The 17,253-nt window shown below is 40.4% G+C and overlaps 1 protein-coding gene across 7 annotated transcripts in view; it reads left to right on the top strand.

Moving 5' to 3' along the window:
• Positions 1 to 17,253, top strand: part of LOC122549101 (lipoxygenase homology domain-containing protein 1-like) — a 326,386-nt gene that overhangs the window by 91,840 nt on the left and 217,293 nt on the right. For 6 of the 7 annotated variants that reach the window (XR_015756989.1, XM_087986386.1, XM_087986388.1 and 3 more), the window contains exons 5-7: positions 2,138 to 2,224; positions 11,328 to 11,460; positions 15,217 to 15,368. Coding sequence is in view for 6 of the 7 variants with exons in the window: in XM_087986386.1 (XP_087842512.1) it covers positions 2,138 to 2,224; positions 11,328 to 11,460; positions 15,217 to 15,368 (372 nt within the window). In the remaining variant the exon portion in view is untranslated. The remainder of the gene's footprint in view (positions 1 to 2,137; positions 2,225 to 11,327; positions 11,461 to 15,216; positions 15,369 to 17,253) is intronic. The other variant, XM_087986387.1, reaches the window with a different exon arrangement.

Below are 17,253 nucleotides of genomic sequence, written 5' to 3'. Positions count from 1 at the left end.
ATAGATGATTTGAAGTTGGGGACCATGTGTGGTGTGTCAATGTTTGTGGATGACACTAAGATGAAATTGTGCAGAGGACTCAAAGTTTGCAGAGAGATATAGATAATCTAAGCGAGTGGGCAAATGTCTGGCAGATGGAGTAAAATGTTGATAAATGTGAAGTCATCCATTTTTGGTAGGAATAACAGTAAAAAGGATTTTGTTTAAATGGTAAGGGAATTGCAAAGGGACCTGGATGTCCTTGTGCTTTAATCGCAGAAGGTTGGGCTGCAAGTGCAACAGGTAATTAAGGAGATAAATGGAATTTTGTCCTTCGTTGCTAAAGGGATTGAGTTTGAAAGCAGAGAGGTAACATTACAGCTGTGCAGGGTTCTGGTGAGGCCACATCTGGAGTACTGTATACTGTTCTGGCCTTTTTACATGAGAAGGGATGTACCGGCAGGTTCACTTGGTTGATTCCGGAATTGAGGGGGTTTGCTTACAAGGAGGCACTATTTAGACTGAGATTATATTCATTAGAATTTAGAAGAATGAGGGTATCTTATAGAAACGTGGAAAAATTATGAAGGGAATAGATAACATCAAAGCAAAGAAGATGTTGTGGAAAGATGTTGTGAAACTTGAAAGGATTCAGAAAAGATTTACAAGGATGTTGCCGGGTTGGAGGATCTGAGCTACAGGGAGAGGCTGAACAGGCTGGGGCTGTTTTCCCTGGAGCATTGGAGGCTGAGGGGTGACCTTATAGAGGTTTACAAAATTATGAGGGGCATGTATAGGATAAATAGGCAAAGTCTTTTCCCTGAGGTCGGGGAGTCCAGAACTAGAGGGCATAGCTTTAGGGTGAGAGGGGAAAGATATAAAAGAGACCTAAGGGGCAACCTTTTCATGCAGATGGTGGTACATGTATGGAATGAGCTGTCAGAGGATGTGGTGGAGGCTGGTACAATTGCAACATTTAAGAGGCATTTGGATGGGTATATGAATAGGAAGGGTTTGGAGGGATATGGGCCGGGTGCTGGGAGGTGGGACTAGATTGGGTTGGGATATCTGGTCGGCATGGACGGGTTGGACCGAAGGGTCTGTTTCCATGCTGTACATCTCTATGACTCTATGACTCTAAGATGTTTCCACTGATGGGTGAAGTTAGAGCAAGAGGGCAAAGACTCAAAATTAGGGGAGGAGATTTAGGACTGAACTGGGGGGTTGTGAATTTGTGGAATTCTTTGCCCAGTGAAGTAATTGAGGCTTCCTTATTGAATGTTTTAAAGCAAAGATAATTTTTTTGAACAGTAAATAAATTATGGGTTATGGTGAGAGGGTGGATAAGTGGAGCTGAGGCCACAAAAAGATTAGCCATGATCTTATTGGATGGTGGAGCAGGTTGAAAGGCCAGATGGCTTACGCCTGCCCCTGATTCTTAGATTCTTATGTTCTAAATACTTTCTTTCACTGACATTGGCTATTACTTGGTACTTGTGTGGTGCATATGCTATTTTTTGCCTATCAGCTCAAATCTGAATGTTCATGCATGTTGTGAATTGAATTAAATGATACACATTTGTCAAAAAAAGTTCCAACTTCTGATCTTTATGACAGAGGGTATGTCATTGATGAAACAGTTGGCTGAGGGTGTTGTCTTGAAGAACTCTTTAGTGCTGTCTTAATGCCAGGATGATTTCCACCAACCACTGCTATTTTCCTTTCTGCTCGGTTTAATTGCCAGTGGAGAGTATTCCTACTACCCATTGATTTCAATTTTGCCAGGGTTTCCACAGGATGTGATCGGATAAATGCTGCCTTGAGATCAAAGGTAGGTGCTTTTGCATCATCTAAGGAAATCTGTGCTTTTGTCTGTGTTTGGAGCAAAATTGTTAAGAGGTCAAGGGTCAAGTTGTCCTAGTGGCATCACAACACCTTTCTTATACTGACTTCCATCATTTTTAAAATGTTTTTTGAAATCGGGATTGGACTGATGGTAAGATGCCGCATTGGATTTGATATATCCTGCCATTTGTGAATAGGAGACAGCAGAATAATTTTACACTTTTAATTTTTCGCGTTCAACGTTAAAATATATTGCATTCTATGAAAGGGCCAAGAAATTAGATGATTGAAAAGTTATTAATTTACTTATTAGATATATACACAGAAGATTGGTAAATTGTACAAAATTCGCATCGGACACAACAACGCTGGTGATTTCCCTGGGTGGCATTGTCAATCGGTAAGGATATTGAATAGACAAACTTATTTGTTTTGTTTTGCAGACTTATAGAGTAGAATACAAAGTGATTAATTAATTTGAAACAAGCTGTGTGTATTAGTTAAAGACTTCAAATAATTATTGTGGAAATTCTATCGTTGTATTTCAGACATGCTTTCCTCTGATTTCATGTATTAACTTAAATATAGAATGAGAAAATCTACAGTTTCATCCTTCCATCCTTCCAACCTCAGGCTCTTATGGATGCTGAGAAAAGAACAACAGCTCCATGATACTTGTCTGCATTACTCAGTAGCTTGAACTTCACATCAAAAATTACTTGTGTGAGAGGACTTGCAAGTAACAAATTGGCATGTGTGTCTCTGTGGAGGTGCCAATGTTGGACTGGGGTGGACAAGTTAAAAATCACACAACACCAGGTTATAGTCCAATAGGTTTATTTGGAAGCATTGGCTTTCGGAAAGCTGCTCCTTCATTAGGTAGCTGTGGAGCAGGATCATAAGACACAGAATTTATAGCAAAGATCTCGGTGTCAAGCAACTGAAACAATATATTGAACAAACCTAGATTGCTGTTATGTCTTTCACCTTTTAACATAGCTTGCAGGTTTCAGTTCATTAATATGTAAATCCCAGAACTTCTTTCCAATCACGTTCTTGAGATAACTTAAGGTTTTATATAAGAAAAGTGACATCTCAGCTCAGACAATACATCAAAGCTGAGGTTAGAGTCTGTCTGTCTCCCAACCTTGAGCCAGACTGGTTCGATTTCCAAAGTAGGAATTTTATAAAGTGTTACATGGATTGACTGCCGGAAGATTGTGTGCTTTTTGAACAAGTTAGAATGTATCTGCAATTACAATTCTGTAACTGCAAATTCACCCCATAGACTAATATGTGTGTGTGTGTGCATGCATGTGAGGGAGAGAGAGTGAGTGAGTGAGTATGTGTGCGTGAGTATGTGTCCTTGTGAGAGTGTGCGTTTGCATGTGCACGTGCTCGGTTGAGTGTGACGGAGTATAAGCCTGTGAGAGGGTATGTGTGGAGGGTGTGTGCCTGTGTGTATGAGAGAGGGTCTGAGTCAGTGTGAGAGTATGTAAGAGTGTGTGTGTTTATGTTTGCTTGTATGTGTGTAAAGTGTGGTGGGTCACCTGTAGTGTGACATGAACCCAAGGTCGCGGTTGAGGCCATCCTCATGGTTACAAACTTGGATATCAGCCTTTGCTCAGTGTGGTTGTGTATCCCAAAGTCCGCCTTGGAGAACAGTCACCCGAAGATCAGAGGCCAAATGTCCCTGACTGCTGAAGTGTTCCCTGACTGGGAGGGAGCATCCCTGTCTTGTGATTGTTGCACAGTGTCCATCCATCCGTTGCCATAGCTGCGACTCGGTCTCGCCAATGTACCATGCCTCTGGGCATCCTTGCCTGCAGCGTATGATGTAGACAACGTTGGCTGAGTCACATGAGTACCTGCTGCGTACATGGTGGGTGGTGTCCCCATCTGTATCCATCTCAACACTGATGCATCCTGCTGTTGGAGCCATGACAGGGTTTATGGTGTTGTGGTCAATGATATCCTTAAGGCTGGGCAGTTTGCTGCAAACAATAGCCTATTTAAGGTTTAGTAGTTGTGTAAAGGTGAGAAGTGGAGGTGTGGGGAAGGTCTTGGTGAGGTGCTCATCCTCATCGATAATGTGTTGCAGACTGTGAAGAACATGGCATAGTTTCTCTCCTCCCAGGAAGTCCAGTAGTTTTCAGGAATGCAACCACAAATTTAAGTATAGAAACAAAAGCAAGTGTTTGAACTTGAAGTGTTAGCTATGTTTCTCTTTCCACAAATGCTGCCAGACCTTTTGAGTTTCTCCAGTACTTTGATTTTATTTCAGGTTTCCATCTGTAGTATTTTGCTTTAACTTAAATAAGGACATGCTTAATCAAGGAGAAAGTGAGGACATGCTTATTCAAACCTTCTTTAGCTTATTATCTAATCAGTGCTTGTGGGGTTACTGCCCACTTCAAGACTACAATTGGTGGAGAGGTGGAAAGGTTGTCCATATGCCTTTACACCCTGGACCTAATTGGGAGAGTGGGCAGGAAACTGGTGGGCTTCCTTTTTAAGTCTATGTTTTGGGGATGGTATTAAATTTCACTTCATACAGAGAGTATTTGGTTCGGTATCCAGCGTTGCACAAAATTTCTTGATACTCTAATAATTCACTGAACTGATATTTCTTGAATTTGGTTCGCAGAAGCATGAACTCCAAAATCCCATTTGTTAAAATGGACAATTCAATGACAACAGGAAATAAATCTAAAAAATTACACTTGCCTCTGTTTTTGTTAGAACACCCTGAATATCCAAAAATAATTGGACCAGCTTTTCTGCAAAGTAACAGTACAATGAAAGTTACCAACCCAAATGTTTTCTACAAGAGAATGGAGCTCCACGTTTTGAAAATAGATTTTGCTCAGAATTCCTTCAAAATGTGAAGTTGTACTTCTATTCTGGCAATTGTTTAATTGTGTTGAACTGTCAAGGGAAGGTAAACCAGACTCCTTTTTCCTAGCAGCTGCCATATTCTGACATGTGGAATAGGTGCCAGCTGGGCTAGGGATAGAGTACAAACCCTGTTGAGAGTACGATACCGGCTATTGTCTTGGGGTAAGGCTAGGGTGCAAGATGGTAAAAGGTGGGGGGAGGGGGAGGGGTGGTTGCGTGTTTGCAGGTAAATTGAAAGTAGAAATGAAAACTGCTGGCAAACACAGCAGGTCTGGAAGTATCTCTGGGAAGAAAGCACAGTTAATGTTTTGAGTCTGGTCTTCATTAGAGTAGAGGTGGGTGGGCCAGAGAAGTTGGATTTGACAGGGTGGCTGAAAGAAGGTGGTTAGGGCTGTAGGGAGAAGGGCCTACAAAATCTGTGGTCGGATGTCAGGTCAGTTGGCTGTGGTAGGGAGTAAGGTAGGGAAGATGAGAGCTGGTCAGGATCCAAGGGTTGATGTGGGTTGATGTGCGAGTTAAGTATGAAGTTTATTTAGTGGTTACTCAGGAGTTGAAATATTCATTTAATTGCTTAGCTTTTCTTGAGGAACTATTTTACTTAATTTAGTCTAAGCCATCTGAAATCTCTGATTTTTATGGAAACATGCAGAATTATGGGCGGCACGGTGGATCAGTGGTCAGCACTGCTGCCTCACAGCACCAGTGTCCCAGGTTTGATTCTAGCCTCGGGGGACTGTCTGTGTGGAGTTTGCACATTCTCCCCGTGTCAGCATGGGTTTCTTCCGGGTGCTCCGGTTTCCTCCCACTTTCCAAAGTTGTGCAGGTCAGGTGAATTGGCCATGCTAAATTGCCCATAGTGTTAGGTGCATTAGTCAGAGGGAAATGGGTCTGGGTGGGTTACTCCTGGGCACTTCGTTGAGTCTGCTATAATGTGGATTCCATGGTTTCCTATTAGCAACTCCTATCTGTGCTGGAAGAATGAATGTGATGATGAAAGGTCCTCAGTATATAGAAAAGGCAAATCATGACATTAGTCAGTGTTTAATGGTACAGAAATGATGGGTCGAATGGCTCCCTACTTTAAAGTTCTAAGATTCTAATTTTTGAACTTGCATCAGTTGAACATGTATTGAGTTGAAAAATGCAGACTGATAGAGTTTTGGGTGGCCCTATGGTGTAAGGTGCCATTGATTACATACACATGGATTTATGGTGCCTTATTGCGATGCTGAAAAATACTATAACTGCTAAGGTTAGCACTCGCTGTGCTGTTGGTGTGTGACTACTTTTGCCATACCATTTTGGCGAATGCCTTTTAATATTACTGTCATGATGCATTCACCGTCTCAGTCCACTGTTCTCTCTGACTCCATGACAGATCAGGAAATGGCTGCTGGTTCATGACTCCCGTATGCAATCTAATTGTAAGTGATCAGCAAACTTTACTGGGAGGCATATAGTCACGTGAAATCTTGGATAATTGAAATACAGTTATCCTGATACATTCTGCATCATATGGCATTTGTAAAGACACATCTCTTGACACCACAGTTTCAGGAGAAAGAAGAGCGGAACAAACTTACATTCTGGATCAATTATCCAGACACACAACAGTTTGACTAGTTCCTATGAATACATTTAAGGATCCAGAGCTCAAACGGTGCCACATTGTACTGTCCCAATGTGGTGAGCCATTATGGCATCTCTGTTTTGAGGGATACTCAGCCAAAGGGATGCCCAGAAAATTGATCTGATTGTAGAATGTCATTTGAGCAGCTTGTGCATTAAATGTCCAGTTTCAGATTGCACCACTTCAGCATGAACACAAACAGTCTGGACTGGCTGATTAATGGTTAATATCAAGTGCACTGACAGAGTGCAAGGAATGATAGAGAAAAACAGATTGTTTCTTCACAGATTCACTGCCATTCTCCAATTGGAGTAATCTCTTGGAGGGAAGATTTTGAATTGTTCATATTGTAAAAAGCCCATTTAAGAACTGGCATCATCAGCCACAATGGCTGTAGTTATGGCAACAAGTTAATATTTCATAGTGTCAATCTGATCTTCCACTGTAGTATTCAGATGTTGATAGCCTCTCCTTATTTGAAAGTGGAATTCTTAATAAACAAACATTGTATCATGGCCACCTTCCCATGTAATCTTGTGAAGTTGGCTGTCGTTACCAAAGTCCTGTGCCAAGTTGGAGCCAGATTCCTCCATGCTCCTTGACAGTAATAGCAAGCTCTATGACAGACCAGTCAGTTCACAAAACATTTCTGTGTGCCTATTTCCTAAGCTTATGCTTGAATGGTGTGTTTATGATGCAGGGTAATGCCAAACAGCTTGGGTTCCATTCTTGTAAGGGCTGAGGGTTACCCTGAAGGACTCTTCCTAGCCTGAGCTGTGGTAGTGCTCAAGTTTTACCACCACAAGTTATCTCTCTCTAATGAAAGAGCAGCCCTTACAATAAGTTTATTTTCCCCTACAATAAAAGCAAAATACAGCAGATGCTGTAAATCAGAAACTAACACCAAGAATGCTGGAAAAAAAGAATAAGTCTGGCAGCATCTGTGAAGAGGCATGCAAAATGAACATGGTGAATGGTATGATGTGTGTTCTGAATTTTAGTTTATTTTTCCTGTATGTTGTTCTATCAAAGTCCTCATTTAAGTCCTCTGCAGCAGAGTGTGACCTAGTGCTCCAAGGAGCTGGTACCTATACAATATTGTCTTTCCATTTTAGATTTATTTTAATTTCTTCATGCTGACATACCATCATTTGTTGCCAAAACTAATTATTCTTAAGGAATTGGCTTGCTAGGCCATTTCAGAGGGTGTGCGCTGTTATCAGGGGCAGTCAATCACATTGGCAATAATCTGGAATCGTATGTAGGCCAGACTGAGTAAGGATGGCAGATTTCTTTCCTTGAAGGCTATAGTGAACAAGTTGCTACCATTGTGCCCAATGATGCACCATTATTAGCCCTCGAGCAGCAGTGGGAAACAGTAGAAGAGTACATGGTGAGGAAGTAGTGATGCAGCAGTGTTGCTCTTAAAATGCCAATGGAACAAATGGGGTAGAGTGCTGGAGTTCATCCACCGCTATGAGATTTTACCAGAAGAGAGGAAGATGGATGATGGCTCATCTGTCCAGAAAATAACTGAGCCACTTAAGTGGTAAATTAAGGGCTTTTTATATCCTCAAAATACGCTTGATTTTAGTGAGGGCAGTATCTTTCCATACTGCCATCATCGTAGAAGGGTGCTGTTCCAGCAATGGCCACCATTTCTGTCATTTAAAGTAACTGCAGATCCAGTACTAACTAGTCAGTTGCAGGGTAAATGGAGAATATACACACCTGCACACACACAAAAAGAAAAGAAAGAAATTTAAAAAAAATAAAACAAACAAGAGTGTCATAGGTCTTGTTTAGAAAAAAGAAAAAAAGGAAACAGGAGTGTCGTAGGTTCTGTTTAAAAAAAATAAATAAATGGAGAATATAGCCAGGCATCCTGCTTTAAGGCCCATTGTCGGGTTCTCCATTGCTCATCCTCCTTCAAAGCCACACTCTAAACATGGACTGTGTCATTATCTAAGTTGATTGTTGTAAATGTTAGACTGACATCATCTCGTCTTAACAATCTAATCTTTATCTATGATTTGGAGATACTGGTGTTGGACTGGGGTGTACAAAGTTAAAAATCACACAACACCAGGTTATAGTCCGACAGGTTTAATTGGAAGCACACTAGCTTTCGGAGCGCCGCTCTTTTATCTGTCTCATTCTTGGACACATGCATCTCCATCAAGGATGGACACCTCAGCACCACACTCCACTGCAAACCCACAGACAACCTCACAATGCTACACTTCTCCAGTTTCCACCCAAAACATATTAAAACAGCCATCCCCTCTGGACAAGCCCTATGTGTATACCGGATCTGCTCAGATGAGGAAAAACGTGGCGGGCACCTGGAAGTACTCAAGGATGCCCTCACAAGACCGGGGTACGATACTCAACTCATCGACCGCCAGTTCCGACGTGCCACAGCAAGGAACCGTAACTACCTCCTCAGGAGACAGACACGTGTTGCAACCGACAAGATACCCTTTGTTGTTCAGTACTTCCCAGGAGCTGAAAAACTACACCATGTTCTTCATGACCTAAAACACGTTATCAATGAGGATGAGCACCTCGCCAAGACCTTCCCCACACCTCCACTGCTTGCCTTTAAACAACCGCCAAACGTCAAACAAATCATTGTTTGTAGCAAGCTGCCCGGCTCTCAGGACAACTCCATACAAACCTATCACAGTAGGCGCTGCAAGACATGTCAGAGTGTGGACATGGATACCACCATTACACGTGGGGACTCCTCCCACCTTGTACATGGCAGGTACTCGTGTGACTCAGTCAACATTGTCTATCTTATACGTTGCAGGCAAGGATGCCCTGAGGCATGGTACATTGGGGAAACCGAGCAAAGGCTACGGCAATGGATGAATGGGCACCGGACAACAATCAACAGACAGGAGTGTTCCCTCCCAGTTGGGGAACACTTCAGCGGTCCAGGACATTTGACTATGGACCTTCGGGTGACCATCCTCCAAGGCGGACATCGGGACAGGCAGCAGCGAAAAGTGGCCGAGTAGAGGCTGAAAGCTAAGTTCGGTAACCATAGGGAGAGCCTCAGCCGGGACCTTGGGTGACCACCATTGCACTATACACACACACACAGACACTCCTAGACACACACACACATGCACTCCTATATACACACGGGGACACATATACACAAACACGCACCCAGACACTCTCACACACCCTTACAGACACACATACTCACACACTTTCACAGGCATCCTCTCAGAAACTTAGACCACTCTACACTCACACACACATATACACTCCCTCTCACACTCACAACCCCCAACCCAAACAGACACACACATACACCAGACAAAGACCCACATGCACACATATATTTTGTGGGGTGAATTTGTACTTGCAGGGCTACATTGTACTTTGCTCAAAAACTGCATGAATTTATGTAAAACTCTGTTATCTCACTTTTTAGATTATAATCAATCTAAACATCATGGCATAGACAGAGAACACGGGGGGGGGGGCTAACACCTTCAACATATTGGCTAACACCTTCAACATATGTAACCCATTGTTACAGCTAAGCTGATAATGCAACTTTTAAAAGAAAGGTTTTGTGATTTACACATGAAAGAAGTGAAACTACCATGGTATTTGAACAGATGAAGGACTCAACAGACAATCAAGGTACTTTTCAATGTATAATTTCAGTTACTGTAAATTTTTGCTATAAATTCTGTGCCTTAGATTTGTGCCCTCCACAATCGCCTGATGAAGGAGCGACGCTCCGAAAGCTAGTGTGCTTCAATTAAACCTGTTGGACTATAACCTGTTGTTGTGTGATTTTTAAATCTTTATCTAGGCTTTCAAATTCCTGCACCACGTGCTGGCCAGCTGGCAGTTTTTGAGCATCTGAAATTATAAGAAACAAGGGCAGGTTTTGGGTTGAGGGAAGACCAAAAAATTATAAGGTGCATGCTTACAACTGCAAATTTAAATCACTAAATATTGAGGATGAGGGTGAATTTGAATTTTGGAAGATGAATTGTACGGTCAACCTTAATGGTTTCATTCTGACCACTGACCCTTGCTTCCAGTAATGGACACCCCAATGATAGCCTTGGAGGAGATGGTGCAGGCTATGAGGAAATGCAAATATGCTTGCTTTCTCCCTGTTAGAATGTCTGTTACTGTTATTGCCCATTATTGACCACCATATTTGCAAGAGAGAAAAAAATATATTAGTGAGCATGATGCCACATGTCTGGTGATGTGCCTGAAATAGTTGAATAGCTGGTAAATTGTGCAAGGTGAGAGATGAGTGTTCTGCTGTGTGAAGGTATGATGTTATAAATGAGGTATATGAATCATGGGTTATAAAGATTTTTGCTTTATGAATGGTAGATGAGATGGTGTAGAAAAGAATGAGATATTTGGGGCATGAGGTAGCATTTGAACATTTAATCACTGACCTTGCCAATTCATATGAAGTCTTTAATTTTTTTAAACTACATCCAGATCTCATGGAATAAAATGCATTTTCTGCAACAGTCACAGTTCCACTGTCCTTTCAGTAGGCACTGAACTCTGTCTGGATGACTATTCCCTCCTGCATCAAGGCCTCCAGTGCAGTATCTAAGGACCCTGGGGTATGCTATTTGTAGGTTCTGGCTGGTCTTCAAATATTGCTTAACCAGTTTTGACCTCTTCTGCAACCAGATTGTATTTAGTCTTTAGGACATACGGTCTGGATTTTAGTGGTGTTGCTCTTGCACAAATCTGCGTTCCCTGATGTTCTGTGGCAACTTATTTAATGTGGATTTCATGCTACAGTTAATATAATTAGCAAGCAGAAAACTTTTTATATGCTACTTATACCTGATTTTGGCAGCTGTCCAATTTGACCCCCACATTCTTTAAACAGAAATTTGTGAACAGGTTTGGTCTTGTGTTTGTAGATACCATCTTACTATAATTTTGTGTTGGTGTGTTTCAGATCCATTTAAAGAATGTGCCCTCTGGTAAAGAGTATCACTTTAATGTTAATAGTTGGATGGATCGCAATCAAGATGATGGAGAAATCAGTCGAGAAGTGCCTGTTATGGAAAATGGTAAAGAGGTCTTCCCAGGTAAGTCTGTTTGAGAAGAAGCAGTTTTCATTTACAAGAGATATTGTTTATCATGGAATATTTATTTATGACCAGGGTGCAGGTTCTCTTGGTTTATTGGGCCTAATAGCAAAGATGTTTTACTGAACCTGAATTAAAAGGATTTATTCCCCTTAATTTTAAAGTACATTTAACTTTAAGTGCCCTTAGATGTTATACCTGCACTTATGCCCTGTTGATAATGTATATATGTTCATTATATTCACAATATTGAACATCTTATTTTCTTAATTTGAAATTGACTTGAAAACCATCTCAAAGACAAGGCTGATTAAATGTCTCAGGCGAGAAATTCATCCATCTTCTTTTGTCACATCATCATTTAATCTCAATCATTTTTTACACTTTTATTCATTGGATTTGAGTGTCACTAACAAGGTCAGTATTTATGTCCCACTCCTAATTGTTGTTAAGATAACTGAATGGTTTACTAGAGCATTTAAGACAATCAGTTGAGGCAATGACATCACTATGAAATTGGAGTCACACATCAATCAGACTGGTAAGGCCAGCAGATTTCCTTTCCTTCGGGCATTAGTGAACCAGATGTAAGGTAATGAACAAGTTAAACATGAACCTGTGTTAAAAACAGGACAGCAAAGATATTCACCCAGCAGAACACTCCAGTTCTCTGTGGTACCCTGCTGTTTCCAGAGGGATTCTGCAGGATTACTGGACCAAGGAGAAAAAGTGAAAAAATGTAGTTACTGGTTGCTCTATTGTTGGAGATTCAGGTGAAAGATAATTGTTTTCCCTAGAATTGATTAGGCTGTAATTTCCTATCACTTAGATCCAGAATGGAATCACCAAATAGTTACAATGCAGAAGGAGGCTCTTTGTATCTGGACTGACTTCCCTTAGGCTGAAAATGTGTTGCTGGAAAAGCGCAGCAGGTCAGGCAGCATCCAAGGAACAGGAGAATCGACGTTTCGGGCACAAGCCCCCGCACTGACTTCCCTTAGGGACAATTTACCCAGTGCCACATCCTCATCTTTAAGGAATGTATGCACAAATGCCTGAAGAGATATATTAAACAGGATTGTGGTGAAAAGGAAGTGATGAATGAAGAGGTGATGTGTCGATTCTTATGAATGTAATCATTCTGCAGCACTTTGCTGAATTAATGGTTAAGCAAATATTTGTAATCTGTTTAACCATGAAGGGTATTGAGAGCTTAATACTTTTTCAAATGTACAATTTAATTGCAAATTGAATGAAGGTAATAGAAACAGGAGTTAATTCTCACCTCCCTAAGCCATAGACCTTGGGAAAAGAAAATTGTAGGACCTGACTTAGTCAAAATCAGCTAATTCAGCATTGACCCTGATTTATATAGCCTACATGCAATACCTGACAAAGTTTATATTCATAAAACCACAATGGTCATTTCATCTCATAGTTTAAAAATAGACTGGAAATACAGTATAGGGAACCTTTGATAAATTCTTCTGGTTCTGAAGATCAAAATCAGATGTTTATAAATCCTATTTTAATGTATGCTTAGCTTCTTTTTTTATTTCCTTTGTGAAAATTTTTATCTGGCCTCATCTTAAGATAAACATAGACTTTGACCCAAAGTTCTCCTGGAAATCACAATAGTTATAACTTCATAATGTAAGTGACTTTCTGCATGAAACTGGCATCTTTTCAATTTGAACTATTTGTGGTCTCAAATTATAATGTATTTGGGATCTAACAACTAGAGAAAAGCAGCAAGCTGGAATTTTGGTCGGCAAATCCTCAGTCAGCATGACTTATGAACCCATTAATGCAGCAAGGTGGAAGGAGCAGCATTCTGAAAGCTAGTGCTTCCAAATAAACCTTTGGACTTATAACCTGGTGTTGTGTGATTTTTAACTTTGTACACTCCAGTCCAACACCGGCATCTCCAAATAATTATGTGGATAGTCTGTGTGCTCCTCAAAGAATCATAGAGCTAAATTCTTAATAGTTTGTCCTGAATTTAAACAATCTGAATGTAGGTAAATGATGTCCAGTTGAAGAATGTCAAGTAAGAAAGAAAGTGGCTTTTAAAGTCACATGATATTCATGCAATTCTCTAAGATCTGACTAAAATTATTTCATTATCTTCCTGGTAATGGTTTGATTTTGACATGGTGTTGGAAACTGGTATTAATGTCATTGACTGAAACCTATTAATGCAATACACCTACTTGCATAGCACTAGCCTAACAAGCCAGAATTAACACAAATAATATGAGGTTTTTCTTCTCATTTTAAGCCATATTCTTTCCTCAAATCCCCCTTTCTCGGTGTCCCTTCCCTCTAAGTCCCCAGTTTTCCCCTACTTTTGCTTTAGTATATTATTATGATATATTGTATCATAATATCCAAGCTTGGACTGATAAGTGGCAGATAACTTTTGGATTTGTCCTGTAGGACTCCATCTAGTTCAACTTCCACCTGTCTCTCAGTATTGAAATTTCCAGAGTCAAAGTCATCACAAATATCCTCTGTGATTGTGACCATCTCCCTCTTATTCTCCGCCTCTTTAGTATTTGACACACAATCATATCGTGATTCAACAACTTGTCATAGAGTCATAGAGATGTATAGCATGGAAGCAGACCCTTCGGTTCAATCTAAGATTCTGGTTTTGCATGGCTCTACCCTGCATATCTGAAAACCTACATTTCCAGCAACGGCTTTTTCTCCCTTAACATTATCACCTCTGAAATTTTCCCATAGTATTATCTACAGTTACCTCTTCCTCTTCATCTATTTGTGGTGATTGTTAACATTGTCAGCAGGCTTGAATTAGCCTCCATATTGTGTGCTCTTTTGTATTGTATTCTCATTCTAACTATTTACCATTCTCTTGACTCTGTTACTACTTTCATGCCATTTCATTGACATCAAGTTTCAAATGAGTCATAACCTCGTCTGGCTAAACACCAAACAGGGCTGAAGCAATTGCTTTTAGTATTTGCTATGAATTCCATTTTCATGCAACAGACAAAGCTATGAATTATGCTTGATCATTCAAATCCTCTGCTTGACCAAACCTGCTTCCTTCTAACTCTGCATTAGAATCTGCTTCTGTCTCATTATTGTGATAACTGTTCTACCAATGTTCCACATTCAATTGTTTCAATTAATCCGTGTTCCCATCCTCCAAAAATTCCAACTTGTGGCTGTCCCTATCCTGTCCTATAACAAATTTGTTTATTTGTTATCTTGTGGAATTGCTTATCTTTACCTTATCCTTAATGGATCCAATGAATATACCTAAGTAACTCCTTCTATGGCTTAGCACTTCCAACCTCTTTGAATTATGTATCCCCCCACTGCCATCCACCACCTCCAAAGGTCTGGTTTTCTATGTACGTCCACGCCATTATTCACATCTTTAGGGATAGAAAGTTGTCTTTTAAGTCATCATCTTGACCATAATCCAGAATATTCTTCTAAAAACTTTGTTTCACTGTCTGCCTTTAACCCATGGATTGACATGACCTTCAATCACTCTTTTAATGTCCCAATAACTTTGCAACTATTCTCCTCAATATGTTTTAACTTCTTCCATATTGAAGGTGCTACTTTATTGTTATTTTGCTTAATGTGTAGCTTTAAATATGATAAACAAATTGTAAATAATTTATTACTGAACTAATGGTAGAGTTTCTGTTAATTCAAGAACTCAGTCGTGGAAAGAAAATTGATGTGCGAGATATTAATTTAAGATTTTACTTTCAGTGACGAAGTATGAAGTCCTTGTTGTAACTGGAGATCTTTGGAATGGTGGTACAGAAGCTAATGTCTTTATTGTCATATATGGCAAACAAGGCGACACAGGCTCAAGGCAACTTATTAGATCAAATAATCCATTGAAGTTTCGCAAAGGCCAGGTTTGGAATTTGATGTTGTGACCTAAGTTTTCTTTCTATTAATCAATGTGTTTTATTACAATTTTAATTGGATTTTATTGAGCAAAGTAAATTACCACAATGCTTGTGATTTACCCTTCACTTTTCCAGTATGATGAAACAAGAGGAAGAGAGCAGATTTACAGTCAGAAGTGCTATAGCCAGACTATCAGATGTTTGAAATAGGATGATAACATAAGTGATAGTGAAAATTAATGGCTTGGAATTTCCTTGTATTTTTACCTTACATATAGAATATGTATGTAAAATGACTATATTTTGCACGCTCAGTGGTTAGCACTGCTGTCTCATAGTGCCGGGGACCTGGGTTTGATTACACCTTTTGGGTGACTGTATATGTGAAGTTTGCACATTCTCCCCGTGTCTGCTTGGATTTCCTCTGGGTGCTCTGGTTTCCTCCCACAGTCTAAGGATGTGCAGGTTAGGTGGATTGGCCGTGCTAAATTGCCCATAGTGTCCAGGGATATGCAAGTTAAGGTTTGCCCTGGGAAATGTGGGGTGGGAGGGGAAGTGCTATTGGGTCTTGGTGGAATGTTCTTCAGAGGGTCAGTGTGGACTCAATGGTAGAATGGCCTATTTCCATACAGTTTGGATTCTATGAATCAATGACTATTCTTAGTAAGAGAAATCTTCTAACCCGTGCTTTTGTGCAGTAGTTGAAAGTGAACACCAAGTGAATTGCCTGGCTTTTCTTGACTATTTTCATCAGCAGTGCTTTGAATTATCTCACAAATTTCCATAGTTCTTCCTCTCCATCTAGTGGTGCAACAACCATGCTTTAATTCCCCCAAAGTATTGACATCAATCTACATTTGGAGATAAAGGAAACCACATAGCTCCATGATGTAATTTTTATGTTGAAATTGGAGTACATGTGTATCCCCAAGTCTTTTACCTGAATCCCTGAAGTTTGCTTTCAGGATGTGGAGTAATTTAAAATAAGCCTTTGCTCACACTCAGACCGAGATGTCATTGACGTGCTAAATTTCCCCAAAAAGTTGTGATCCCTTCCAACATCAACCAACCCCAATCATCACCCCTCCACCTCCTTTTGATCTCCATGACTAAACACCAGCAATGGGCATTCTGCTGTACTTAATTAAAAGGGACAAGGGATATAGAACAGCCAAGATAAATCATGAGAATGATATTTCATGGAAAAGGCAGCATCCCACTTATTATTTTTCCCATTTGTATGTCAGAAAGGTTTCAGGCAATGTGGGATATGCCAGAACAAAAACTGCTGTGAACCATTAGACTGTTTTACCAATGAAGCCATAGGCCAGCTGAATTTCTTTTAAAAAAAAACTATAACTGAAGTTATGATCAACTGTTTGCAGAAACAAAAACAGAAGTTGCTGGAAAAGCTCAGCAGTTCTGGCAGCATCTGTGATGCGAAATCAAAGTTAATGTTTTGGGTCTGGTGCTGACTGAGAGTTGATGTTGGAAGGGTTCTCAACTTTTAGGAGACCCTTCCCTCAAACCTCTGAGTTTGAAACGTTAACTCTGATTTCCCTTCACAGATACTGCCAGACCTGCTGAGCATTTCTAGCAACTTTTGTTTATGTTTCTGATTTACAGCATTCGCAGTTATTTTGTTTTTTATCATCATTTTGCATACCGTTACAACTGAAAGTAACCATGGCCCTGATTTTTCAAGTTTGTCCTCAGCCTACAAGTCAGCTATGGATGAGAGAACATAGAAAAATACAGCGCAGTACAGGCCCTTTGGCCCTCGATGTTGCGCCGATCCAAGCTCACCTAACATACAATAGACCACTATCCTCCATATGCCTATCCAATGCCTGTTTATATGCCCATAAAGAGGGAGAATCCACCATTGCTA

This window comes from Chiloscyllium plagiosum, unplaced genomic scaffold, assembly GCF_037043375.1.
Source record: "Chiloscyllium plagiosum isolate Xiang-an unplaced genomic scaffold, Cpla_swu_hap1 HiC_scaffold_4, whole genome shotgun sequence".
Taxonomy (NCBI): domain Eukaryota; kingdom Metazoa; phylum Chordata; class Chondrichthyes; order Orectolobiformes; family Hemiscylliidae; genus Chiloscyllium; species Chiloscyllium plagiosum.
This window is presented reverse-complemented; position numbering and strand designations above follow the sequence as displayed.